The 27369-nt window shown below is 37.9% G+C and overlaps 1 protein-coding gene across 6 annotated transcripts in view; it reads left to right on the top strand.

Annotated features, from left to right (window-relative positions):
* Nucleotides 1–25288, top strand: part of ADNP (activity dependent neuroprotector homeobox) — a 31233-nt gene extending 5945 nt beyond the window's left edge. For 2 of the 6 annotated variants that reach the window (XM_035343999.1, XM_035344000.1), the window contains 6 exons: nucleotides 4308–4466; nucleotides 5776–5821; nucleotides 7007–7313; nucleotides 17432–17544; nucleotides 18955–19047; nucleotides 20927–25288. In XM_035343999.1, the coding sequence (XP_035199890.1) occupies nucleotides 5783–5821; nucleotides 7007–7313; nucleotides 17432–17544; nucleotides 18955–19047; nucleotides 20927–24061 (3687 nt within the window). In that variant the 5' untranslated portion in view covers nucleotides 4308–4466; nucleotides 5776–5782 and the 3' untranslated portion in view covers nucleotides 24062–25288. Of the gene's footprint in view, nucleotides 1–4307; nucleotides 4467–5775; nucleotides 5822–6446; nucleotides 6543–7006; nucleotides 7314–17431; nucleotides 17545–18954; nucleotides 19048–20926 lie in introns of those variants that run through there. The other 4 variants (XM_035344001.1, XM_035344005.1, XM_035344003.1 and 1 more) reach the window with 4 other exon arrangements.
* The last annotated feature ends 2081 nt before the right edge of the window (nucleotides 25289–27369 follow it).

Genomic DNA, 27369 nt, shown 5'->3' with positions numbered 1-27369 from the left:
AAAACAGGGTAGAAGATAAGGCTGCCATTTGCACTTGCAGTCTAATTTCTGTTTGCAGTTTCACAATCAGTGTAATCTGATCATAAATTATATCTATATTGATTACATGCTTCATTTCTGCACATTTTAGAGATTTCTATTCAAATGTGTTTTTTTTAGTTTTGGATTGAAAGATTATGCTTGGTTTTATTTAATTTGTAACTGCAAATTTCCCAAATCATTTTGTTCAGGGATTGTTCATGTTTAGTTACAATCCAGATGAGGGTCACGTGTGGAAATTGTAAAGCATATTCATGCAGCCTTTTTTTTTCCTGATCACTGAAGTGTGGATATCATGGTGTAAGCAAATAATATCCTTTGTGCTTCAGTGACCTCTCTTCTTGATTTCAAATTTCTGTAAGATGGGCTTTAGTATGGTGCAAATAGGAATATTTACAAAATAGCCCTAAACAAGCAAGACTGCTGTATTGAGCATGTACATTACATATTGATTTCACTGCACATATGTGGATTCACATAAATGTTTGAAGATAATGAACAGTCACAAAAGATACTCAAGATAGTAGCAGGGGGAAGTTCTGGGTGCTTGTGCCTCTAATTTAAAATGTCCTATGCACTGAAGTATGGCATGCCCTAAAGAATAATGGATACAATTTAAAACTGATTTTCAGAATGCAGTAGAAACTGGCAGAATTGCTGGTGTTTTTATGTGTTCAGAAGATCTTTAGAAAATATTTAAATTTAGCTAGCAACGTGCTTTTTACTTTTTAACATCAGCCTATGTCATCAAAATAAGAAAACCCAACAAATTCCTGGCAGAGTGCAAGGTAGCAGATTACCCATGAAGAAATAAGGAGTTACTGTTCCTAGAGCAGTGGGAATTTGGCCATCTTGTATTTTACATTGGGGCGCAGAAATTACACAGTGTACAAAATTTATACTACTAAGCAAAGGTTGATAAGGAAATAGTTAATTTCCTTTTAGCTATGCAGTTAGTGTACACACCCACCAGATGGAGCTTCTGGCACCAGTGGAAAATTCCAGAAATCAAGCAAGAATGAGAAGTGTGTGAATGACTTAGAAGATCCCTGTCTGCTGGGCTGCAGAAGATATTTTTTTAACCTTTAAAAAAATGAATGGAAAGAAAGAAAGGTCAGCCTTCCTGAGGCTTCTCACTAGAACTGTCTTCCATAGAAGTTCTTCCTCCGTGATGGGAAGTTGGAGTTGTTAGCATCAGTCACCAAGTTGGAGATAGACAATAAGCTCCAAAAAAACAAAGAGAAACAGTTTAATAAACCCTTGCTGAAGTTCACATAGAATCACAGAAACAGCACGTTAAGGTTATTAGCCAAAGAATTTCCTCCAAAGGAATGTGAGTGTGGCTGCTTTTTCTATTTTTGTTGTTGTTGTTGTTGTTGTTTGTTTTAGTACTACATTTTAGAAAACCTACTGATGTCCAGAGAAGTGGTATGAACCGTCCTTTTTCTTTGACACGCTGATTTAATCTCTGAAGTGATTCCAAAATCTTTTAAAGTCTTTAATTGACAAAGGAACTTTTTAGAAATTGACTATTTGACTGTGAAGGACAGCCAGGGTTTCATACACAGAGGTCTGCAGAAGTTTTACAATACACTGACCAGGTACCAAAATACCCTTGCTAATTCCCTTCAGTTCCAATTACCATAGTTTTAAAACACCATACCCGATTTTTACAGAAGATTTGATTGGGTTTTCTGTTTCCTTTACATCTTTCTAATATGCCTAGTCCTGTTTTAGATACAGACACAAGTTAAAGGGCTTGGGGGCTTATGCTAGCTTAAGGGTCTAATGTGGCACTGTGCACACAGAACTGTCTAGTTGGAGCTGAGGTGTTAGACAGAAGCTAGCTGGCAGCCATCATGTTACATGGGCAGTAGCTGGTGTTGCAGATGGTGGAGCTGATAATGCTGTGGAGGTGCTCTGTGTTTAAAATGTTGCCAGAAGAGTAGAGCGTGTGCTGTTACAAAACAGCCTCTGTCCTAGGATTATAGCAGACTTGAAAAATTAGCTCTTAGTTGTCTGGCATTTAAGATGTGCTGTTAAACTGTAAATCTCATTACCTTCACAGGAGATGTGGGTGCATAGCCCCTTTGAAAACTAGGCCAGAAATGCTTAAATAAGGAAAAGAGTCCAAATAGAAGAAAAGTGGAACTGCTTACTGTAAGCCAGGGCTAGCTGTGTCAGGAGTAGACTCTTTATTCAGTCAGTGCAGAGAGGAGAGCTATTTAGCTGTAACTCTTACCTTCTCGTGGAAGTTTTTGTTAGTTTTTAGTTCTCCCAACTTCTCTCTTCTCCCTGGTGTTTCTGCTTCTGGTGTTTTTGGTTTGCTCACTCTTCCCTGTGATACCTTTCTGCTTCCTGACTATCACTTTTCCTTGCTCAACTGTCCTGGGACTTTCAGGTCCTGGAGCCCCAGCCTTCTTGCCAAAGGTACAGGCCATTGTTGTACTAATGTGATCACTAATATGAATACAGAATATTATACACCATAGTACAACATAGCATCATTGAAGCTGCATACATGAGGAGGCTGCATTTCCGTTGCTGTAGGAACCATAGGTTAATTTCCTTGCATATTTTTCTTGCGTTTTTAAAAATCTTGCTCAGTGTTGCACTAACAGCCTTCCTTGTGAGTCTGTTTTATGGCTGGCTTTTTACAGTATGCTACTATCTGCAATTAAACAGACAAATCATTAAAAATCTTATTTCAAATGCAGTTGGAATAAGTTCTATGATTCTAGGGAGATAAAAATACCAAGAAACTAACAGTCTTGTGTTGTTTCACTATGTCCAGGAACACACGGCTGTTGTCAGCTCTGATACAGGCCACTGTGTTGCACTGTAGCATGCAACCCAAGAACTTCTCCAAGTTAAAATACTATCAAAATAAGGGCCAGAATAAAAGCATTGGGATTACACAAAGAAAGAAAAAATGCCAGAAGCTTTGTGATTCTGGTCAGCAACACAGCTCGGGGAAATGATACTGAGCCTTTGGGAGGCCCATTATGGGATGACTACTTGTGTGTGCTCAGTGTTTGTATCTTCAGGCTGACACACTAATTGACACTGATCTGCTCTCAGTCCCGATCAGTCCTCATCCAGAAGTGTTCTTTCTGCAGTGAGGATGCAGTGGGAGAGAGGTAATTCGGACTTGACAGAGATACAGGGATATAAATTCTCCTTTCTAGCTGGGAAATAATCCAGTATGAAAGAAAAGAACCCACCATTCTTACCTATTTGAAGGTATGGCTAGTGGTCTTGTTAAAGCATATGCAGCGTTCTGTTCTGCCTCACTGTGAAGTATCTTAAGAATTTTGTCTTTTTTAATCTTGTTAAAACATTTTAGTATCTTCTTTTGAAGTCATACTAGCTGAAGAAAAATGATCTTTAAGCTGTGGATGATCTGTCTGAATGATCAACAGAGAAAAATTAACCATTTTAAACAATGAAAACTGCTGTGGTTAACTAAATGATTCCACAAATGTTGCTTTTGTAAACTTTGCATTTGCTTGTTCCAGTTTTAATGGTACTACTGTTGTGTCTGGTGTTCCCAATATTTTCAAAACTGGATTTCTGTACATGGGTGATGTGTGTTGAAGAGATACCAAGTCTTCCTAGAGCAACATAATCGTTTACATGCCATTACCCAGAACAGTGCACTTCACATCCTCCTACTAACAGCCATATAACTGGAAACTTTAATCTGAATACTTCCCAAATGAGTGGGTTTCCCTAGGGTTGTGGCTGGCAGCCGTGTCACCTGTTTGATCTCCCACGGTCTTGTAATTTAAGGTGGGACTGTAGTTGTATAGGAAACTTCTGGGAAAAATGACCTGTATGAGGAAGTGTTGGTATTTCAGTAAGTGTGCTTGGCCTACAGGGTGCAGCTGTGCTGCCGGTACGAATAGCTCACATGCGGTATGAACAGAGGCCCTAGACACTGAAGTCAAAAGGTTACACGAAGTGTGAATAGCAGCGTTCACCGTGGTATCCTGCTGGGTTTCTGACTTGGGTAACTTAATTGAATTGTTAGTACCAGAATATTCTTCGGGTAACATCACCTAGAGAAATCTGTTTAAACCACAAATCTGCTCAAACTTTCTGCAGCACTCTTAACCTTGCTGGATTGCACCCCACAGTAGCTCCATGTCAGTAAAGGTACCTTATATGTGGTTTTAGAATCCTTCGCGATGAAACATATGTTATAAATGTGAGATTGCCCTTGCTACATTTCTCATCTCTTGTCTTTAACGCTTTGTTTTGTACAGCAGGATATGATGCTTCTTCTAAGTCCGGGCTTTGGCCTCACACAGTAGGTGTAATATAATCGCTGAGGTGGGCGTTCTGCAAGGAGAATTATTTTTGGAGGCTTTTGCATGAAACTTGTCCAATGAGTCTGAGACGCCCAAGCACCATTAATTGTGGAGGTAAATGCCTCATAATGTGTACTGCATAGATTGGGAGGAGTTAAGATTTTGATTTGGTGAAGTACATGCAAAAAATAGCTGAAGGGATAGTTCTGTTTGCTACTGACATTTGGATGTTTGGAACTTAAAGGAACACCAACTTGAACTCTAGAAAAAATTGTGGGCTTGGAGGGCTTTGAGCTTAACCATTCTGGCAGCTTCACTGGACACTGCTAGTTAATTCGTGGTTTAAAAATTTCTCCCTCTTTTGGTTTATTAAGACCAACAGAGGCAAAAGTAAAAGCTAATCTTGACTACAAGAGAACTGCCAGAATAGTGGAAAAAACTGTGTTTTGTGATACGAAGGTTAAAAGACAAGAATATAATTTAAGTTGGATGTCCCTTTAAGTTATTTCTTGGAATCTGACATTTCTTATTTGAATCACAATTTAAATGTTAAATTTTAGAAGCTTAAGTATTTTATTATTGAGATATTTTCTATCATTTGTCTATAAATTGGTCTGTCAAAGTGGGCTGGAATATGTCCAATTGGAAGGGAGGGAGGAATGCTGTAGTTAAAAACAACAATGAAAAAATGAAGCCAAAGGGGGGAATAATAATAATAATAAAAAAAAACAAATGAGAGAAAATACAACAATGATGTCCCAAAGGTTTTTTTAATAACAGATTTTAAATGTCGGTAGTTGTTTGGGGGGCGGTGGGGGGAAATTATTTGCATGAAACTGACTTAATTTAAAATTTACTGATGTTATTATGATTGGAATAAAATCAGGTTACTGATAAAATTGTGAAGATAGATGAAAAAAAAAAAGCTTGCCATAGCAAACAACAGTAATGTGGTACTGGCACACAGCCGACAGAGAAATTTAAACCTGTTTCAAAGATTGACAGTGTCTGGGTTGCACTGATGGTGTTGATCCTGGATTCTCATCGCTTTCTGATTTTAACGGTAACTGACATTGAGAAATATTTAATATTTAAAAAGAGGCTATCTAGTAGAGAGGTATCCTGTAGTTTTTAATGAAGTAATGTTTAGCACAGTCTGAATTTTATGCACTAACTTGTTACCAGACTGAATGCTTTTTTCTAATTATGCTGTGTATCACTCTGCTGCAGCCCTTCCCTTTTAGTATTGTAGACACTAAGAAATTGGGGTTTGAATTATTGGAATGAAAATCATGGGGTCACGTTACATGCCTAACAGTCAATGGACTAGAAGAGTGGGTTTAAGTGGGGTGGGGGGATATATTACACAGGGAAAAGGAGGAGGTTTTTAGAATAAGGGTTTGAAACGTTGCTTTTTCTGTAGGAAAAAGATGGAGTATTGCATGCTGGGAACAAGTGCTTTCCATAAGGTAGCTAAATTTTCAAAGTACATTTGTTTCATTTTGTTTTAGGCTTTGCTTAAGTATTCTAATCTAGTAACTTTGTCCTTTCTGCAGTTTTCATTTTGATTAGATACCTCTGCAAAACTCTCTTCTAAACAAATTCAGAAACCAAACCAAACAAACCTGGGCCACAGCTGCAGTTCGGCATACTTCTGAATGTTGCTCAATGTGTACGGAAGAGTCTTTAAAGAATATTAGTACTAGTATAAATTCTTTCTATGGTCTGTTTTGTTTTCCATGATATCAAAATTGCAGATCTTAACATCAGTAAATTTAAAGATGTGAAAGTGTTGGATGACTGAAGAGACATGACCAGAAGTAAAACCATTAGTTAAAAGGTAGTCTTAAGTGACACCTCTTAAAACAAAACAAAACTCACCAGGCATGCTTTTGGCAGAAACTGCAAGTGCATTGTTAAATTATTTTTTCCTCTATTCTTGTGAATAGCAAGAGATAGCATACTTGGAGAAAGTTTGAGTAGATGAGTCAGGATTTACTGACTCATTACTAGTCACTATTAGTTACTTCATTAACTGCAGTTAAATGTTGTGGCCAGGTTTCCCGAGGAAACAAAGCTTATATAATTTTTCAGATTGTGGCTTGTCTCCTACTGGCCTGTAACTCCTCCCAGCCAAGAATGATGTTGGGCGCTTCCAAACAAATTTGATAGAGGTGGAGGTCTGAAAAGATAAGTGAGCACCTTTAAGCTTCATTAAAGGTAGATCTCCAGAAAGAGAAGAAACTGAGGTTTGAACATGGACTAGCGTTTCCTTCACAACTCTCCTGTTAGCCTGTTCTTTCAATTGGATGTTGCAATGCCCAAGTGGCTGCTAAAACCTCTGTGGGAGGAGTGGTAAGGGGGAGGGGAAACAAATCCTCCCGCTTAGGCCCAGGATTTTAAGGGTTTTGCTTTTCAATATTGGATGCGTACCAACTGCTGAGGTGCCGGTTAGGTGTTGTGCCTGGAGCTGAACGTAGCAACCTGCCTGGCATTATCTAATATGGAGCTAGCAGAGGGTTATGAAGGAGAGAGAAACAGCAGTAAATTATCTTGGGTTATTATTTGAAGTATTCAGCTCCAAATGAGAGTTGTTGGTGCCTGACTGAGTGCATGTATAGTATGTTATTCCATGGAATACAATATTATTACAGGTACAGCAGCAGCTCATGATGCCCCGTAAAGCTTTTCTTTCCCAGAAAGAAAAGCAGGCTCGTGCCAGGGAAAGAGATATGTTAAAAAAGAGGAGGAGGCGACAAGACTATCTCAAAAGAAGCGTGGAGCCACAGAAAAATGCAGAAACAATAAAATGGCACAGGGATGATGAGAAGAGGAGAGAAAATGAGCAAGTTAAGGACAAAGATATCAAGAAGCGGTGGAGACAGGATGAGAGAGAACGACGAAAGAATGTGGACGCTATGAATTGGCGCAGGGAAGATGAGAAGAGGGAAAATGAGCGAGGTAAGGACCAAGAAGGCCAAGAATGAGCAAAGAAAGGAGGAGGAGGAGAGGGGAAAAGAGCGACGAAAGGATGGACCTTTTGAAGCAGCAGAGGAATAATGAGGGGGAGAGGGAAAAGGAGAGAGTAAGAACAGTTCAATTTTATAAGCATGTACAGAAATAACAATATTAGTATCATTTAGTTTCAAATTTATCTGCTTTAATGAGTTACAGTTCTCATAGAGCTAATACTTTTATTAAATTGATCTGAGTATAGATGTATGCAAATTCAAGAAGTTAGTGTTAAGTTAGATAGAAAAAACTGTTTATGCATTGCTTTTGAAATTGTCTGTTTTGCACGCATGCTCACACCTAATACTTTCTCCAACAGTGCAGTTGGTAATACTGTTTCAGATCACCAAAAAGTTCAGGTTTCTCAGTCTTCATAATATGAATAAATGACAGCGTTAGGAAGGGTCAACCAAATGTGCACGTAGGAGAAGGTAAAGCTGATGTTTTATTTTATTTATTTTAATGAGCCCACAAGAGATAGTTGTCATTGCACACGTTTTTTTTTGTTTGTTTGTTTGTTTTTGAGGTAAATTATTAGAAAAGTTTTATGGAAGTGTAAATTTCACAGAATGCTTTTAAGAAGCAGTCCGTTCAAGATGCTCATTTCTGTTATGAGTTCTAAGGTGCTAGCATCAAGACCTTGGCATCAAATCTGTAAAACTGACAAACAGTAGGTGTTTACAGTAGGTCCTTTTTTAAAAATTGCACTTCTATTACTTTTTATATAGGACTCTATCTGGAGCTACAAAATGTTTTTTGTAGTAGCCCCGAAACATTTATTTTTGGTTTATGAACTGGCAGTGCATTTATGCTGCATGGTGGTTTAGCTCTTTGGAGTGCTCAGACTCATCTGCTAGAAATGCAAACCAATTTAGAAATTAGAGCCCTTGGAGTAAAAAAGATGATGCCTTTGCAAACATGATGGTAGCTTGCTCCCATTTTACAAGTGGAGATGTTGCAGCCCTTCTTTGAAGACAGGCTGCAGCTGTTCACAATAAACACTGGGGCAGTCACAGTCTTTGGTGAAATAGTGCCTCTTGTAAGCGGTAGTAAAGATTTAGCTACCTGAAAATCAGGCACTGATTCAGTTGGCTGCATCTTCTGGATTTTAACATCTGATGAGCAACCTGGAAGCCACAATAATAAAGTGAGCAGTTGTGTCATTAGTAAGACTGCTAATTGCTCCATGACTGTGTACTTGTAATTTCATTATTCAACAAAGCCAAAATGGTCAACATACTGAATATGCATAAGTTTGGGTTTTGTTCTTTTCCAGTGCTGATCCTTTCAAGCCACAAAATAAGCCTTTGTAAGGGGAAGGGCAAGGGATAGATGTCTCTTACGATGAGTAACTTCATTGTGAGGGAAAATACTCACAAAGTGAGTTACCAGCTTTCTACCCCTATGTTTCTTCAGGTTTTTTTCGTTGTAGGCTGGAAAAACTTGAGTATCGTTACAAACTGATAAGTCTAGGTCAAGAAAAATTAATTTGCTTCAAGTAGCATTGTTTTATTCTGTAACTTCTTTCTCTCTTTGTTTCTAATTTTCACTCAGTAGTCACTAGAAGGTTTGATTATTTTTTTTGTAGTCTTTTTCTTCACTGACTACTTGTTCTAACTGTTCTTAGGTCTGTGAGCTTAGATAAATGTAGAACTATGTTCACAGAATTCCCAAAGGAAATCAATAGAACAGCCAGATAGTAACTTTCCAGTTCTTCTAGTATCACTAGCAATGTTGACATCATGTACTTTACTTGTATTAAAAAATGTTGTCTTTCACTGGCTTGGTTCCCCCAGAGGACAGTTGCTTCAGAAGAATCAGTGGCCGTTGCAAAGAGCATTAGGATACCTAGCGTACAGATGCCTAAATAAGAATAAAACGAAATAGAGACTAGTTTTTGTTTAAGCCTTTTAGAGATTCCGTAACTGTTTTTTTTACTCGCCACTTCACAGCGATGTTCTTTACAAGCCTTGTTGAATGAAAATACGTTTTTTGGTTAGATTGTAGGTGACCCTAAACATTTGCTTGCTGGTCGTGGAAGGGTTTCCGTGATGGTACGACTGGACGGGGTCGTGGTAAAGAAATGGTGTTTGCAGTGATGCATTAAACGAAGAAATGCTAGAATAGTCCGCTGATGCTGTCTTGGTTCCTTTACAGTATAAGATTTTCCTCCAAATTACTTGTTGAGGTTTTAAAACTATTTCTGTATGAAAAACCACAATTTTAGTAATGGGACTGTGACATCAGTCACTTATTACACTTGTTTGTTACAACTGTAGCAAACCTCAATCATCAAACAAGTACATTAAGCACTTTGAATAATGTCCAAAATGAAGAAGAAGGAAAAAAAAGGCAGATTTGGACTATTTGTTGAAGATTGTAGTTCAGAGAAAATGTCTTGATCTGAAACTGATGGGCTTTCTCCAGAATCAGAATAGCAGTGTTACCTTGTGGTTTTCCTGAAGTTGTGTACCAGAAGTTCCTACATATTGTTCTAGATAGATAAAGCTGACAGAATTGAAACAGTCTTAACATCTGTTACCTGGTAGTATCACGGGTGGTAGGACCGGGAAGCCCTTCTGTGGAGGTCCAAAATTCAAAAGACCCACTGGAGCCTTACGTTTTTAGTTGCACCAAAAGAGAAGCAGCTTTTTGGGTGCAAAGACAGGTGGAAGCTTTCCCTTGTTTTCCTTCTTATCACCTCTGATGATTTGACTGATTTGTGATTTTTGTCCTGTTGTTTTCTCTTCCTGTGTTCCTTACCCTTTCTCTCCTGGGTCCATAACCTTGCTGTAAGGTCCCATTTCTCAAGGTGTGAATGCAGTGTATTGTGACTAAATTCTGTACTTCCCTCAAATGCATATTGCATTTTATATTAATTTTCCACATAATTGCACAGTAGTCTAATTTTCTTTTTTTCTATTTTTTAACTCCTCTTTTGACTTAGTCTTCTAGGTGGTTCCAGTCCCCTGGTAACTGATGTGTTAAAGGGCTGAACTGCATGGCTATGTTAACTTGAAGTGCTTGAAGCTGATACAATGAGAATAGTTTATTTTTTATTAAACAGAAAGTAGTTTAAAAGTCACTCAGTAACGTAACAGGAGGATGTGTCAGACTTCACTTTCTGGATGTTTGTAGAAGAGTGGCTTCAATTGTTTCCATATGGGATTTGAAGAGCTAGGAAGGGTAGCGAGTTGGTGAAGACGTAATTTGCAGTTGGAAGTTACTTTGAGTCTATCTAAATACTAAAATCTGTTAAAAATGAGATACACTGAAGAGTTTAGCATTGGTTGAAACTTCTGTGACTATGTTCTAGTTAATTTGTGCTAGACCTTGTTTTCATTCTGTCTTTTTCTGTCATGTCATAACAAGCCCTGTTCTCCTGTATCTTGAATATTTGCAATGTTAAGTTCCTAAGCTCAGCAGAAATTTTCTCTAGTAATGGGTCTGTCCCTCCTGTTCACTTGAATTATGTTTTTTCCTGAACATAGCTCTCACTGGTGCTCCTGAGAGCATTTCAAGATGATAAGCAATGTTTTCCCCTAGTATTATTTTCTTTCACTACCTATGGCTAACAAGCTCAGAAAACCAAGTAGAGAAAAATCCCTTTGCTTGAAGCAATGCTAACCTAGCAGTGCAGTCCATTTTCTTTTATAGCCCTGAACCTGTGTTCTTTGAAGCACTTGATTTTAAATGAACAATGTAAAATGTTGTTGCCTCTTTAGGCCTGCAGTTCTGGTCGCTTCCTAAAATGTTCTTATGATTATTATTTAAATCCATCGGCATGTATTTTGGCTCCTTCCCATTTCAGGATATGATTCGATTGAGTAGACTGAGCTGCTGGTTGCTATAGACTTCTCAAACTTCAGAAGTCTTTGTAGTCATTTTATGCCCTAATTTTGAGGTTATAAGATGCACATATCAGAAGTGCACTTGAGATAAAGTTCTTCCTTCCTGGGACTCCGGAGGCTATTAAAAGTCAAAACAGTGCTTCAGTTCTTAAAAGCACAATATCGTGTACACTTTTCAAGTTCCACTTACCTGCTGTTCCTCTGCTTACCTTGCAAATATTCCTTGTTTTTTCCTCAGAGCTTTCCCCACCTGTTCATATTTTTGGATGAAGATTTGAGAGTACTTCATTCAGACCTTTCTCAACGTGTATGCACTAGTTACAAAACTTGTCTTAGTTTTTGTTCGTGCTTTGAGTAGTGGCTGGTATCCAGAGCAGTGGATAGCACTGCATGAAGTTGGTCTAAACTCTACCTTTGCATCTCCAAAATGTGACTGTGAGATGGAAGCTGAAGTACAGAGTTTCTAATTTAGTAATGATATTTTGTTCTTTCATAGCTCACCTTTTCTTATATTTGGCCACTAAATTACTCTGGGAATAATGCCTGGCTATGGACTAGACCTTTATGCTAGGTACTGGCTAAATACAGAGAGCTCCAGACACTTCTTATGTAGCTCTTTTGCTTATTTTACAGTTATTTTGTGTCTGGAATAGTCAGACCTTTGGGGAATAAATGCACTAAAGATGAGTGATACCTTATTAAATCAGCCATTTTTTAGAATTTCTTATAACTAGGTTAGTAATTCATTTTATTAGGTACCTGAGGATACCTCAGTAGGGGGGTTGTTGGTCTTCCGTAATTCAGCTTACGAACAAGGGTTTCCCAATGTATTTGTATTTGTGGGAACCATGTCTAGAAATAGGACACAAAAGGGCAGACACAAACTGAATTCTTATGTCTGTTGGATCTTGAGCTTGGAAAGAACTGCTTGACTTAGAGGCAGATCCCATTACTCTTGTTACTACATGATAATAAATACTCAGGTTACTCTGTAGAATCATATTGTCTGAACATACGTGAGATCATCTTGGCTTATTTTTCTGTGAAGGTGTGTACAGATGCACATTCCCTTACAAAGACAAAATGAATAGGATAGAGTAGAACCAGGCAGGAATATAATAAAGATTAGTTACGCCTTAGTAACCACAAAACAGAATACATGGAAATACAGGGTGCCCTGCTAACTGGAATGCTGTGCTGGAATTACTGTTGGATGAGCGATGTCAGTTCAGGGTAAATTAATTCCGCCTTCATTTTTAAAAAAATGCTACTGAGCTTCCTTTGAAAGCCACTTTGAGCTCTCTGAAGATTGAATCTGTAGTAAGAGGTAAGCAGTGCCTCTTTAATGATGAGGAACTGGTAACTGGTAGATGTGTAAAGCTGGAGCTTCTTGTGCCCCTTGGAAAGGCTTGTGCCTTTTATTTGTCTTCCCTGAAGTGCAGGTATTGAGGACTGCTCTCTTTTGGCATTCCAGTAGAAAAACAGAAACAGCATTGGAGTCAGTTATTTTACAGAAGGATCCGTTGTGAGGACTTGTGAATCTTTATTATGGGCGTCCTTCCCTGTTGAGCATAACAGATGTAGTGCAATAGCTCAAGTGCCAGTTAAAGCACCCACTGCTGCTTTGTGTTAATTATTTGGATCTGAGCTTCGGAGCAGTAAGACGTTGTGACAGTGAAGCGGATGTGTTCCAGGTGTCCTGTCTTAAACATCAACTTTTGGTCAGGTGAAAGATACCTTTTTTCAAGAATAGCATTTATGCCTGAACAATTATTTGGGAGACTTAATCCTGACTACTTTGAAGTCTGCATTCAGGGACATGCCAGTAGTATGCTGTGTATATTGCAGCTACAACTTGAGGTACTGGTTTGAAGAGAAATTAAATGAAAAGCTCTCTTTGTAGTCACAAAGCATAGTGACATCAGGCTGTACCTGGCTCTCCGCTAATTATGATTAAATGGTCAAGAAACTTCCTAAATTAAATTAACTATATTAACTTAAGGATGAGGTTGCTTCTTTTGTTAAGATTAGGTGAGCTGTATTCAGCTATCAGCACAGTTTGCAAAGTAAGGTTGTTCTTCAGTTTTCAGATACGAAGATCTAATTATGTCTTGTATTATGGTGTGATAGAAATATTTCGATAATTTCTTGTCTTTAAGACTTGGCTGTGAGGTAGGCAGAAGGCAGAGGCAAGAAGATGGTGCAGATATAATCAAGATTGTTTCTAGGCAGTCCTAAATAATTTGCTTTCTTTATCACTTGGGTTTATATATATCATGGTATGTTTGACATGTCCAGGTGTATTGGGCAAAGACATTAGGAAAAAAAAGTTGTTTGTGTTGGGGAAAAAGTTGTTAATGGCACTCTTTAGTGAAATAAGAGGCTGCTGCTTAATAAACATTATTTTGAGAATTGTAGCTGAATTTCAAATTCAAAGGTTGCTATTGCCTGAAGACAGACTCTACTGACTCTTGCTTTGTCGGAAGTTTTTAAAAAAAAAAAAAAAAAGTCCATGAGCAAAATGAGCAGATTTCTTAATGTTTGCATTAATCTTTCTACAGTAGGCGTTAAGAACTGGAGGTACCCTGGAATAAAATTAGTAGGACATTATTTCATTGGATTTGAAATTATTTTGGAAATGTTCATTCAAGTCCTGACTGTACCTGACTATGCTGTTTCATATTTTTTTTGATGAAAAAGTTCAACATTTGGGTGTTTACAAAGAAGCTACTGAAAGCATTCTGAAACAGAACAGTCAGAGCAATGCAGATTGGGTTGCCTTTAGAGAAAAATTAATGGAGCCGTGATTAATTTCTTGGCTACATTCATAGTTTTTCACTCTTGCTCTGTGAACTGCAGCAAGAAGAGCTTTTAATAAATTGATGTTATTGAGTCTAAAAAATAATAAATGGTTATGCTGTGCTTTGGAAGTGAACCTGGGCTAACTTTATTGTAATTTAATGTTCAGAGCCATGTTTCCCAATTCTGTTTTGGGAGGAAAGTGAATAGAGTATTAAATACCATTTTCTTTGCGTCAAGGGAGGGATCTGTGTTTAAGGATAATACATCCAATCTGTGCACTACCGTGGTGTCTCAATGGCATGCCTCGCCATACCTTGTTAGTATGTGTTACTCTTGGCTTGCTATTAATGCAGCTCTAGTATAACAAAAGTCAGTTTTCTTCTTAAGACATGAAAGAAGCGGCAGTGGGCTTAGTACTGGAAGGTATTCTGTAGAGACTGGCCTAGGAAAAGAAACTGCAGGTTGGAGTTGCAAGTATTACAGATTTCTGTTTGCAAGGTGTTTGCTATTCTCAAATGGTTTTTCACCATTTATGCATTTATTCTTTGTCATAAATGGTATTATTTTCATTTTACATCATCCAAAAGCAAGTTAAGTGTAGTACCAATAAGAGGATATAGCCTCTGCCCAGAGGTGCTTACACAGTAAAACTGATGATACAGCCTGGGCAAGGATGGGTAGAAAAGTAGAACAGGACTTTGCATGTTCTGTAATTATTTGTCAAAGCCTAATACGCAGTACAGAGGTAGAAAATTTTATGTATGCTAAGTGATTTTCTTTAAAAAAAAAAAAAAGGCTTCAGTTTGTGCCTGTAAAAATGGCTCTTAATGAGAGAGAACAAAGAGGAAAGAGACATTCAGAATTTGCTCAGAAAATCTGGTAACACAGCCATGAGCTTGAATGCAGATTTGGATAAAATAACTGGTTTGCCTGAGTCAGCTTTCAAAATAACAAGCAGTTGGAAACTCAGATTCAAACCTCATTTCCTAGTCCCTTATGAGGATTAAAAACTCCCTAGCCAGGAGTGAGCATCATTCTGAAAGGATGACAGGAATCAGTCTAATTATTCAAATGATCACATTATTCACCCTTGTAGGAGAATGTCTGAGGCCTCGATATTTTTATAATTGCATATGAGATACTTGATTATAAAGGAGTACAGCTGAGAATGGATACAGCATAAAAAACACCAGTTCATGATTTTCCGTACAGTGTCTTTAGAGGCAGTAACTGGGAGCAGCGTGTAGTTTACTGCTGTGACCCATTTAATCTCTTGGAGATGCCAAGGGTACCTGTAGTAGTGCTCTCCCTAGTTTTGTAAGGTTGGTAAATGAATTATCAGACTTGTGAGTGACTCTGCCTACGAAGCGTTTCACCTGAATGATAATTCTTCATATTTGTGAAGTGGTTTGAGTTTCCCTCAAGTGAAAGGTGCCAGATAGCATACAGAAAGCAGCTACTTTTCATATGAACTTGAATCTATTTTTTTCTAATTCTAGTCTTTTTAATTGAGACTAGAGAGGAGTGCTAGCTGAAACACCTTTGCAGCCACAGAAATTAGTGTACTTGCAATTTAGAGTTGTTGAGGTCAACAAAACAAGCTGTGGCTATTCTGAATTCTTTTAACAAATCCCACTAGGAGGAAGCTAATACAGAACATTGAAATATTTGTTTCCTGGCCCATGGTGTTTTTTTTTAATTTATTTATTACGTACTTGGAGGACTTTGTGTGACAGTGCATGTTGAAGAGTTCTGTCTGATCAGACACTTGGTTATTGTAGTCACAACCCATATCCTTTGTACTCTGAGAAAATTTGTTAGTAAGTTCCTTGTAACTTACAGACTGCCCTTCACCTCATGGCAAAATGGGAGATTTTTTTTTTCTAACTAAAATGTTTAATGGTTATAAATTTCTACTAATTCTGAATTCTAGGTTTCTGCTTGAAAGTGTTTAAAAAAACAAAAAACCTTTCAAGCTTCTATCCAAAAAGCCCATTTTTAGTTCATGTAGGTAGCCTTTGGCCCATATAGTGGATTATTTAGTTGATAAGAATCAATTTATTGTTCCATCAAACCAATACCTGAACTGGCTCACAGAAATATTAATGATCAAAAATGCAGCTTTGTCCTCTGGGGTGACGTTCTTTATGCAACAGGCATTGGAGCATTAAAGCCCAGTGAACGAGGTAACTCTGACACTTCTTGCTGTTTAAGAAGCTTCCTCCCTTTTTCTTTGAGGAAAGCCCTGCCTCCTTCTTTATTGCAGGCTCCACACCTCGCCCCCCTACCCACCTTCCAGAACTGTACAGGTACAGTGCTCACTGTAAGGGTGGCAACGTGCGGACTGAGAACTCCCGTAGGTGCGAAATAGAGCTAGTTGTTAGCGCTGGGAAGAAATCTTGGTGCTAAGGGTTGGATCTGGGAATCCACCTATCTTAAAAAATTTAGACTTTCTTTTAGGTGGACAGCCTCAGGCAATAACAGACAGTAATAGCAGTTTAATTGGAATTAGCTGTATAAGGAGAACTAAAAGGGAGGGTTGTCTCGTAGGCTGAAAATACCCGGCTACATTCTGAAAGGTGCTAAGCCATCTCTTGTATTTTTTTTTCCAGTGACTATCTCTGAAGGGCTCTAACCAAGCTTTCAGGTCCCATTTTATTTAATGAACAACGAACAGCTTGCCAACCAGCCATTCAGACATTTAAAGCTATAAATACAGGAAACAGAGGAAACTGTTACAGTTTTGCCTACCTCAACTTAACTCAATTCAAGACATTCTTAAGTCAGACCTGCTTTAGCATTCTAAAGGGTTTCCCATCTAAGTTTGTTCACAGAATATGTTGTTGTGGTATTCATGGATTCCTAAAATAAAAACCTAGGAAAGCTCTGACTTATTTCATAGGCCAGAGTAGAGTACTAAGAATTCATGTGTGACTGCAGTTGAATGCAAGAAGCATCTTGCTCACTGAAGAGATACTCCTACATTCATTACAAGGCTGACACAAATCTTAAAGCTCAACTTAGCAGATTTCACATCAGTTAGAATGTATATGCCTAAAAGATAAATTGTGGTTTAAGTACCTCAGCATAGGAGGTAGATTTCATCTAGACACAAATACTTCATAGAGAGTTATTTCCAGATGCAGCTGATTACTCCTGTAATAGTTGTCACATCTGTTTTGTTTTGTTTTGTTTTGTTTTTTTACATGCTTTTTTAAGTTTGTCAGTATTTAGCTTTATGGCCAGCCTCATTTAAGAACAAACCAGACAAAGCGTGGTAGTTTCCTTAGCTAATGGTACAGCTCTGATACTGAATTATGGGTGACATGAGAGAGAAATTAATTAAAAGTGCAGCTCTTCATCAAACAAAACACATTTGACTTAAACCTTTTCTCTTACTTTCTTTTTCAATAGAAACTATGTTCCAACTTCCTGTCAACAACCTTGGCAGTTTAAGAAAGGCCCGGAAAACTGTGAAAAAAATACTTAGTGACATTGGTTTGGAATACTGTAAGGAACATATAGAAGTAAGTATGATACCTCCCTCCCAAGTGCTTTAGAGCTAGAATGTTCAAACATTAGTAGGACTGTGAGGTCTTTGTGTGACTGTTTTGGGCCTGTTTCATGAAATGTTAATTTTTTTACTGTAAACTTTGAAGGGCCTTTCTAGAATCCCCTGTATCAGATTCCCATACCTTAATCCTGTGTTTCCATCAGCTTCTGAGAATGGTTCTAGGATTCCTTTTGAGCCTTGTTCGTCAGGCATTGCTACCTCTGCACTACCTTTTTAAAACCTGTACAAAGTGAGATTTAATTAATAACTTGAGCTAAAATGTACTTGTAAACTTAGAAAGTTTAGCAGAGACAAGATACAATTCAGGTTATCTATGATTGACCTGGTATGTCTCCTAGATAGGTTGTCCTTTGTTTATCTTGGATTCATAAAAATAATATTTACTAACTGAACACTTAAGATTAAAGGTGTGGTAGAGGATGTTCTTGTTGGACAGAAGATGGTTCTGAGATTTTCACTGAATACCTGAACCATAGGTAATCAATTTAAAGAATCACTTGTGTACATGTGTTAGTTACTAGAAGGGAAAGGTATTTGTGCTACTCGGCTGGACAAACTTTGTAACTGTTCTTTCACAAAGGCAGCTTTCTCCTGAGCATGACCTTCAGAGTATGGTCAATTCATACACTTGTTTAGAGTACCCGACGAACTGTGACTTGTTTGCTTGTCGTTTCTATTAGTATCTCTCTAAAGAGCATTCAAGTGAGATCCTGTAAGAGAAAGAAATACCTGACCTTCCTATTTGGGAAATTTTGGTGGAGCAAATATGGTTTTTAAGGCTATAATTGTGAATAGGGACAATGTTAATTTTAAGCATTAAGTTCAGTGGAAATAATATTTTTAAATCCTTACACGCTGCTGACTTTTATATGCCAAAGATGAAACATTTAATTAGATTTCTTTTTTTCTTTACACAGGAATTGGGCTACTAAAACATCATACATGTAGTCAAACTTTTATCTGAATTCCTGTGTGAAATAAACAACAAAACCAACAAAAACCCACAAAATTTGTGTTACAGGACCTATATGATCACAATCGCGTAGCATTAGCCAGCTATTACTATCTCAGTGATCCCTTTTGAAAATAGGGCGGGTATGTAATGACAGCCTTAGGCTAATTAGGAGAATGTGTGAGGAAAAAAATTAGTTCTTCATGTGTTTTATATTATTGAGACTATTTACAACTATTTACCTCCAAATAATGCATGTAAATACACAGATTGCCTTGAATTAATGTTCTCTACTATTTGCCAGCAGCAGTTGAGAGAGGACTGCATGGATGCTTGCAAGAGTTGCTTAAGGGAGCAGTTGGTCTTGGGTTTTGATTATCTGTGCTCTCTTCCCATCTTCCCCTTCTCCAGGATTTTAAGCAGTTTGAACCTAATGACTTTTATTTGAAAAACACTACATGGGAAGATGTAGGATTGTGGGACCCATCGCTTACAAAAAATCAGGTTGGTAATGGTTTATGTTGACAAATCTAGTTCTGAAGATGGTTCATATTAAAGGGCATTTTGCAATTATGCCAAGAGCATTTCTACCCATTGGTCAGTTGCCTTCACTTTAAGGGACAGCAAACCCCTTTTTTTTTCTTTTTAGTTTTTTTAGAAGCAATGATCTCAGTCTTTATTTTAGTAAGTATTGATAGACAAATATTGAAGAAATGATTGGTGAAGAAATCTTTATCTTTTGAAAACTGGATGCTAATAGGCCATCTGTGTTTAACCTTAGTACAAATTCACCTTCCTTCCAGTCAAAAGATCAACAATTCTGTATTTTGTGTTAATTTTGTTACCTTTTATTAAACCTGTTTTCATCATTTCAGAAAAACTTTAAATGAACCTATCTAACAGCCTCTCTCTCCACTATTGTCGAGGATTCTCATAATCCGACTTTGGTTTGGTTTAGAAATGTGCAGTCCTACACAGTGAATGAAATGACACTAGAAGTCTTACTTTTTAGATGCTTGAGTCAGTAATAAAGGAGATCTGAATTGAGCTGGAAGTAGGAGGGAATGATACTATTACAGTTATTTATTTGATTTTCCTGGTTTAACACATAGTGTATTACGGTATGGATTGCAATAGCCTCTACCAATGGTGCAATATAGAGTAATGCCAGCATTTACAGAACAGTGAGAAGGTGAGAAATCTCTATAAAATAAGCCCTTTCTTCAGCATCTAAAAGAACAGGTATTGTTTGTTACAGGAAATGGGAAACAATATTGTGATGGATTTCTAGTCATGGTGTTGGTCTAAAAATAGCCCGTTATTACTGTGTTCCATAAAATACACTGATGTTGTGCTTTTTTCTACTTAATTCCAGAATAAGAACCTTAATATAAAAGGAGACAGTGTTTTAGTTTTTGTATCTCGTCTCCAGCCTACCAGATGTGAGGCTTCAGAAGGTGGACAGAAGCATATCTTCCTACTTATACAAAGGAAGCCTACAGCTCTAGCTACTTTAAATCTTCTGTGTGTAACATGTTTGACACACATGACGAATGTTTGTAACTATGTGAATTTCGTATCTTAACTCATCTGAAATGTCAGATTGTTTGTGGCTATCTCTGAGGCCAGTGCAGTTTTAGTTCCTGTTACAACAGATGACAAGAACTGCATCAGCAACGTGTTAAATATAACAAAGATTGAGGGAGCAGGGAAAGTAGGCAAGTATGGAACTTTCAAATATCCCTTTATTTTCCTTCCCCCCCATCCAAGATTGTTTTAGAGTTCAGAATTGTGCTTTGATCAGAAGGAAGAGGTATGGTTGCTTTAAGGGCTTGTGTGGCCTTAGTATGTAACTTAGCTTAACTCTATTTGTACACCAAAAATAAGTTTTGAAGAGTGTGTTTCACCTTACAGTTTGTAATAGATTAAGACACTGAACTAGCTGATGTTTTATATCTGTCTTACATCTATGAAGGTTTAGCAGATTTTGATGGGAAGTAACTCAGGTCTCATTCTACTCCAACAATCATGCTTTCCTTTTCCGCCCCAAAAAAATGAGATTATGGTGAACTTGTTCATGCTCAGCTGCAATGAATGCAGCTTCTGTTGACTGGAGGAGAAAGATGTTAATGATCTAGCCTTGCATGCTGAGTTTATGGTTAAGCTCTTGAGGAACCTTTAAACTGGCACTTAGCACCTCATGCATGTTCAGATTATGAACTTGGCCTCGTCTGTAGGCCCAAAATTGCAGGGAATAAATCGGAAATGTTTGAGGTGATTGTAGTAGGTTGTAAGACTATAGCTGTTTAGAGAAATTCACAGAAATTCCGTTTCTAAAAAGTGCTTTTCCATATTCAGTTTCTGCTTTGTTGTTTGTTTTAAGGACTATCGGACAAAGCCCTTTTGCTGCAGTGCATGTCCATTTTCCTCGAAGTTCTTTTCAGCATACAAAAGCCACTTCCGGAATGTTCATAGTGAAGACTTTGAAAATCGGATTCTCCTTAATTGTCCTTACTGTACTTTCAATGCGGACAAAAAGACTTTGGAAACGCACATTAAAATATTTCATGCTCCAAATGCCAATACACCGAGTGGAGGCATCAGCACTTTTAAAGATAAAAACAAACATGATAGCCTTAAACCTAAGCAGGCTGACAGTGTAGAACAAGCTGTTTATTACTGTAAGAAGTGCACTTACCGAGATCCTCTGTATGAAATAGTTAGAAAGCACATTTACAGGGAACATTTTCAGCATGTAGCTGCTCCTTATGTGGCAAAGGGAGGTGAAAAGTCGCTCAATGGTGCAGTTCCATTAAGTTCCAGTACCCGGGAGGAGGGTAGTATTCACTGCAAACGATGCCTTTTTATGCCGAAATCATACGAAGCTTTAGTACAGCATGTTATCGAAGACCACGAACGTATAGGATATCAGGTAACTGCAATGATAGGTCACACTAATGTAGTGGTTCCAAGATCGAAACCTTTGATGCTAATAGCTCCAAAACCACAGGATAAAAAGCCTATGGGACTCCCTCAGAGGATGGGTCCCCTTTCCCCTGGAAGTGTTCGATCTCTTTCATCCCAACAGATGATGAACAGACTCACTATACCAAAGCCTACGTTAAATTCTGCAGGAGTGAATATGATGTCAAACGTTCATCTACAGCAGAACAATTACGGAGTCAAATCAGTACCACCAAGTTACGTTGGTCAGCCAGGGGGGAGGCTAAACTTAAGTGGTAATGCACCAGTTTCTCTTTCACAGCAGTCTCAAACAATGAAACAGTTTTCAAGTGGCAATGGAAGGCCTTACACTCTTGGAGGGGAACAGAGATCACAGGCCTCAGCAAGATACTCTCTTCAGTCTGCCAATTCATCCTCTCTTTCATCAGCTCAGTTGAAACAAACATCATTATCTCAGTCACAGGCAGCTTCAAGAGTATTAGGTCAGTCTGGCTCAAAATCTCCCGTAGCTGCTACAGGTCCTTCTGCTGTCAATACATCATCCACGCAAAAGTGGAAAATCTGTACAATCTGTAATGAGCTGTTTCCTGAAAATGTGTATAGTGTCCACTTTGAAAAGGAGCACAAGGCTGAAAAGGTGCCTGCAGTAGCTAACTACATAATGAAAATACACAATTTCACTAGCAAATGTCTATACTGTAATCGCTATTTACCCACTGATACATTGCTTAATCATATGCTAATACATGGTCTGTCTTGTCCGTATTGCCGTTCGACCTTCAATGATGTTGAAAAGATGGCTGCTCATATGCGAATGGTTCATGTGGATGAAGAAATGGGACCTAAGACTGATTCCACTCTAACATTTGATTTGACACTGCAGCAGGGCAGTCACACAAACATACATCTACTTGTAACCACCTACAACTTGAGAGATGCTCCTGCTGAATCTGTAGCTTACCATGCTCAGAATACTCCCCCTGTTCCTCCCAAACCACAGCCGAAAATCCAGGAGAAGTCTGATGTACCTGTAAAAAGTTCCCCACAAGCAGCAGTTCCCTACAAAAAAGACGTAGGGAAAACTCTCTGTCCTCTGTGCTTTTCAATCCTGAAAGGACCCATCTCTGATGCACTTGCACATCATTTACGAGAGAGGCATCAAGTTATTCAGACAGTTCATCCAGTTGAGAAAAAGCTAACCTACAAATGCATTCATTGCCTTGGTGTATATACCAGTAACATGACTGCCTCAACTATAACGCTGCACCTTGTTCACTGCAGAGGTGTTGGGAAGACTCAGAACGGCCAGGACAAAGGTACTTCGTCATCTCGGCTAAGCCAGTCTCCAGCTGTAGCACCTGTAAAACGTACTTACGAACACATGGAATTCTCGCTAATGAAGAGAAGGAAAATGGATGACGACGACTCCCCCTCTGCCTTTGAGGAGAAGCCTGAAGAACCCGTAGTTCTAGCATTGGACCCCAAGGGTCACGAAGATGATTCCTACGAAGCCAGGAAAACATTTCTCACAAAGTATTTTAATAAGCAACCATATCCCACTAGGAGAGAGATTGAAAAGCTGGCTGCCAGTTTGTGGCTCTGGAAGTCTGATATCGCGTCTCACTTCAGCAACAAAAGGAAGAAATGTGTTAGAGATTGTGAAAAATATAAACCTGGTGTGTTGCTTGGTTTCAACATGAAAGAACTGAACAAAGTTAAACACGAAATGGATTTTGATGCTGAATGGCTGTTTGAAAACCACGATGAAAAGAATTCCAGACTCAATGTTAGTAAGACTGTTGACAAAAAAATAAACATAGAAAAAGACAATGAAAGTTCCTCAGACAGCTATGAGAATATAGAAGAGGAATACAATGAAAGCGGTAGTCCGTTTGGTCCGCATATTTCTGACATTGGTGGGAAAGCCTCTTCTGATAGCACAGTGGAGAACCCAGACGACAGCATATCCAAGGAAATCATTGAAGAAAATACTTTACAGTCTCCAGAGAAGTCTGATCAAAAACAAGATGAAAGCTCTAAATATGAAGAGATGTCTTCTGAAGAGCCAACAAAACTGGTGGGTGATGTTTCAGATAGTGAAGGTGATCAGGATGAGCAAGATGATGCTGTTGAATGGAAAGATGGAGCTTCACAGTCTGAAAGTGGGCCTGGTTCTCAGCAGGTTTCGGATTTTGAAGATAATACATCAGAAGTAAAACCAGAAGTGTGGACAGATGAATCCTCCCAAAGTGAAGATGCTGGTAGCAGTAAACCGACTGTTGAGACAAAAGGGGGTGGATCTGAAAGTGATGAAGAACAGTCAAAGTGGAAAAATCGTTCCTATGGAAAAGTAGAAGAGTTTTGGTCTAAGGACCAGTCGCAATGGAAAAATGCATCAGAGATTGAGGAGAGCTTGTCAAACCAGCAGATGGAATGGCAGAATAGCACAATTGACAGTGAGGACGGAGATCAGTTTGACAGTGTGACTGACGGGGTAGCAGAACCAATTCACAGCAGCTTAACCGGTGTGGAGCTGAGTAGCCAGCAAGCATAAGCTGCTTGAAGCAGAAGTGTCAGTAATACCCACTCTACAACTGTCTAAACACTTTCATTTCAGTATGACTGCTAAGCTTAAATTCTAACTGGTACTGCCTTTCAAGTGCTAGGTCATGGTGTTTGAGGCCGCTGTTACTCCAGTGGTTATGTAAGGAAGCTGTTGGCTAATCTTGCTTGAGAATACCTGCTGGGACGAGCACAGTAACTTAATGTGAAAACAGATAAGCTGGTGGCTCCAGAATGCACACAGAGAAAAGTAGAGGTTTGTTTTATCCGCATTTTCAACATTTATTTCACTCTTGTACATGTTCAGTTGTATGTCTTTTTAAACATTACCCTTTTTCACATGGTAGTGTAGGGCCAACATACAAACTACCAGTTCAACGTGTATAGTAGACTATGGGGAAATTGATTTTTTTCATGTATCATTCTGAATAGTTGAAATGTATATTTGTACAGTCTTTTAGACCTATTCAAGTGAAGCTTATGAAATTGTTCTTGTGTACCCATCATAGATTTGTTTCTCTTTTTTAGTGTTGCCCTGCTGTGTAATAAATGCTGTATCTAGTTTACCTAGCAAAAGCTTGAAACTGCTATAGTATGAATTTTGACAAACTTAGTTTTTGCACATAACCTTGTACAATCTCAAAAACAGAGGCCAGCAACATAAAATATATCTGGACTCTATTGTATTATAGAATTTTCTTGTTCTGAATATCCTTGACATTACAACTGATGATAAACGTATTTCAGAGCCATTTTCTGAAATCTTTTAAGCTAAAAAAGAAAAATCACATGCAAGAAACAAGTTTGCAGCTACTAATTTTGACACCTTTTAGATCTGTATAAAAGTGTATTGTGTTGAAGCAGCACACTGAAACAAAAGTGCTGTGTTTTGGATATTTAGTTTTATCTTTAGTTAACACCAACAAGGTGTTGTATTCATTTATACCATCTAATATATGACACACTGTTGTAGTATGTATAATTTTGTGATCTTTATTTCCCTTTGTATTCTTCATTTAAGCATCTAAATAAATTGCTGTATTGTGCTTAATGTAAATATTTGCTTTATTACATGCAAGTGCCACGTGCCTGTTCGGTAAATCCCACAGTGCTGCTTTTTTTTTCCCTTGTCCAAAAAGTGCTCCACAGCTCTGCAGGAGCATGTATGTATAGTATTTTCTTACTGGATAGACTGATCTCTTCAAGGACATTGAAAAATCCCACAAAACTAACTTTGTCTGAATTTGTCTTAGCATTCTAGAACACTACTTTATAAATAAAGTTATAGTGATTGTAGTTCTGCATCCTTGAGAAACAGTCTATGAATTACTTGCATTACTTTTCATCCCTTTATATACTTTTCATCCCTTTATATATTAATGAAGATCACTTTCACATATTAAAAAGTTACCCAGAACTGTGTCTCCCTCTGAAGCACTGTGCATTCAGGGTACGTGATAGGAAAGGTATTTGAATAGTTACCATTTAACACAAAGGAACATACCCTGCAAGCTACAGCTTTTTTTTTTTTTTTTTTTTTGAAGAAAAATTAATTTGAATACTTAAAATATAAAAATCAGTTTAAGATTTATTATTGGTTTGGTCATTTTGGCATTCTGGCAAGTGTGCAATACAAGACAGCTACATACCCAAAACTTGACTGAGATAATCAGTTACAGAAGGGAATTCAATTGTGTTGAGAACAAAGCTATTGTTAGGCAGAGCAATGAGCCTGATTTAGGCATATGTCCAATAAATTAATGAAATACTTAACAAGAGTTAAGTTTACCTGTGAAATTTTCATGAGTGGTATAAAGGAGGAAATAGTTGTGTTCAGTGTTTAAAATAGCAAAACTGTTTCACAGAGATTTTTAGAAATGTATACATTTCTATAGCAATTTTGGTAAGTATAAACTGTACTTTCCACTACTATAACAAACAAGCCACTGTATAAGCCAAATACCAAAATATTTGTATGTTCTCCTGCTCAGCGACTAACTTGTGCTGCTGACATTCTTTGGAAAGAGTATTCCTTTGTTGTTGTTGTTTGTGTCTGAAAACAGTTACCTTTAGCTGAAGATTATTTAGCTTTGCTTTTGGATCTTTTTTACTCCTTCACAGAAGGCTTCTGTACTGCTTTTTTAACTGAGAGGTGTGGATGTTGGACCGGGTCCTACTGATACACTCAAGTGTTAAGATAAGTTTTAGGAACAATACAGGAAAAATGTTTTTGATGTTTACATCAGCAGACTAACTCCTGGGGCTTCTCTGCCCTAAGAGAAAACGAGAGCCTCAGCTCTCATTTTCTTAGCAGGCTTTATGATCTATTTCATTGAAAATAACTTTTCAGTAAGTCGAATGAGACTTAACTACTTAACAGCTACTCTGTATAGATACCAGTTAGGTGGTATTTCTTTTCCAGCAACACCAACTATTTGAAGTCCCAGAAAAGGCTGTTCCCTCATAAGAATACATGGTAATGTTCCCGTTTCACAAGGGACTGTTTGAATACATGAAATTGCAGAATTTGTGGTGTCATTTCACCTACGCTTTAAGAGGTTAAATAAAAAAAAAAAAAAAAAAAAAAAAAAAAAAAAAAACTTAAATGGTAGTACAGCAACCTTTATCTGTTAAAGAAAAATCTCATTATGACTCTGCATCATATTTGTCTCAGTATCCGTCAAGGTTACTTCACATTGGTGAAGTTTACAGTTAAGGCCAAATTTCCAAAGTCTGAGCTCTTGGTTGTAGTCAGTGAATAGTGAGACTGAAATACAAAGTCATTAGAAGTGTTTTATTTGCCAGGAAATGCCACTGATAAGAAATACAATTTTATGTAGTGATGGAAGGTCTTGCATAAAAATGGTACTTACCAGAAGGTTAAGGATAGGGGTTGTTTCAGTTTTAGCATAGACTTATGAGTATCTCACACAAGCTACTTTAAAAATCTGAATATTAGTCTAGGCAAGAATTCCATTCTAGATTTGAGACAAACCACACATTTTGTTTTTGAGGAAGTCAAAAAGAAGAGGAACGGCCCAATAAAACTAGAGAAACCTTAACTCCAGTTTGTGTACTCTTAAGTTAATGCACTATTATAGTTGTGTGAGGTGGAAGTTACCCAATGTTTACATACCTTATTAAAGTTCTTTAGCAGAACTCCAGAAACATGCCAGCTGTGTGTGCAGAGTGGCCAGCTCAAGCTGACCCATTAAGTCTGCTGTCTTCAGCAGAAGACCTTGAAAGCACTAGTCTGTGTCCAGGCTTTGGCCAGCACAATAGAGCAGAAAGATCATTAAC

The sequence above is a fragment of the Oxyura jamaicensis genome, chromosome 20 (assembly GCF_011077185.1).
Source record: "Oxyura jamaicensis isolate SHBP4307 breed ruddy duck chromosome 20, BPBGC_Ojam_1.0, whole genome shotgun sequence".
NCBI classification, from domain to species: domain Eukaryota; kingdom Metazoa; phylum Chordata; class Aves; order Anseriformes; family Anatidae; genus Oxyura; species Oxyura jamaicensis.
This window is presented reverse-complemented; position numbering and strand designations above follow the sequence as displayed.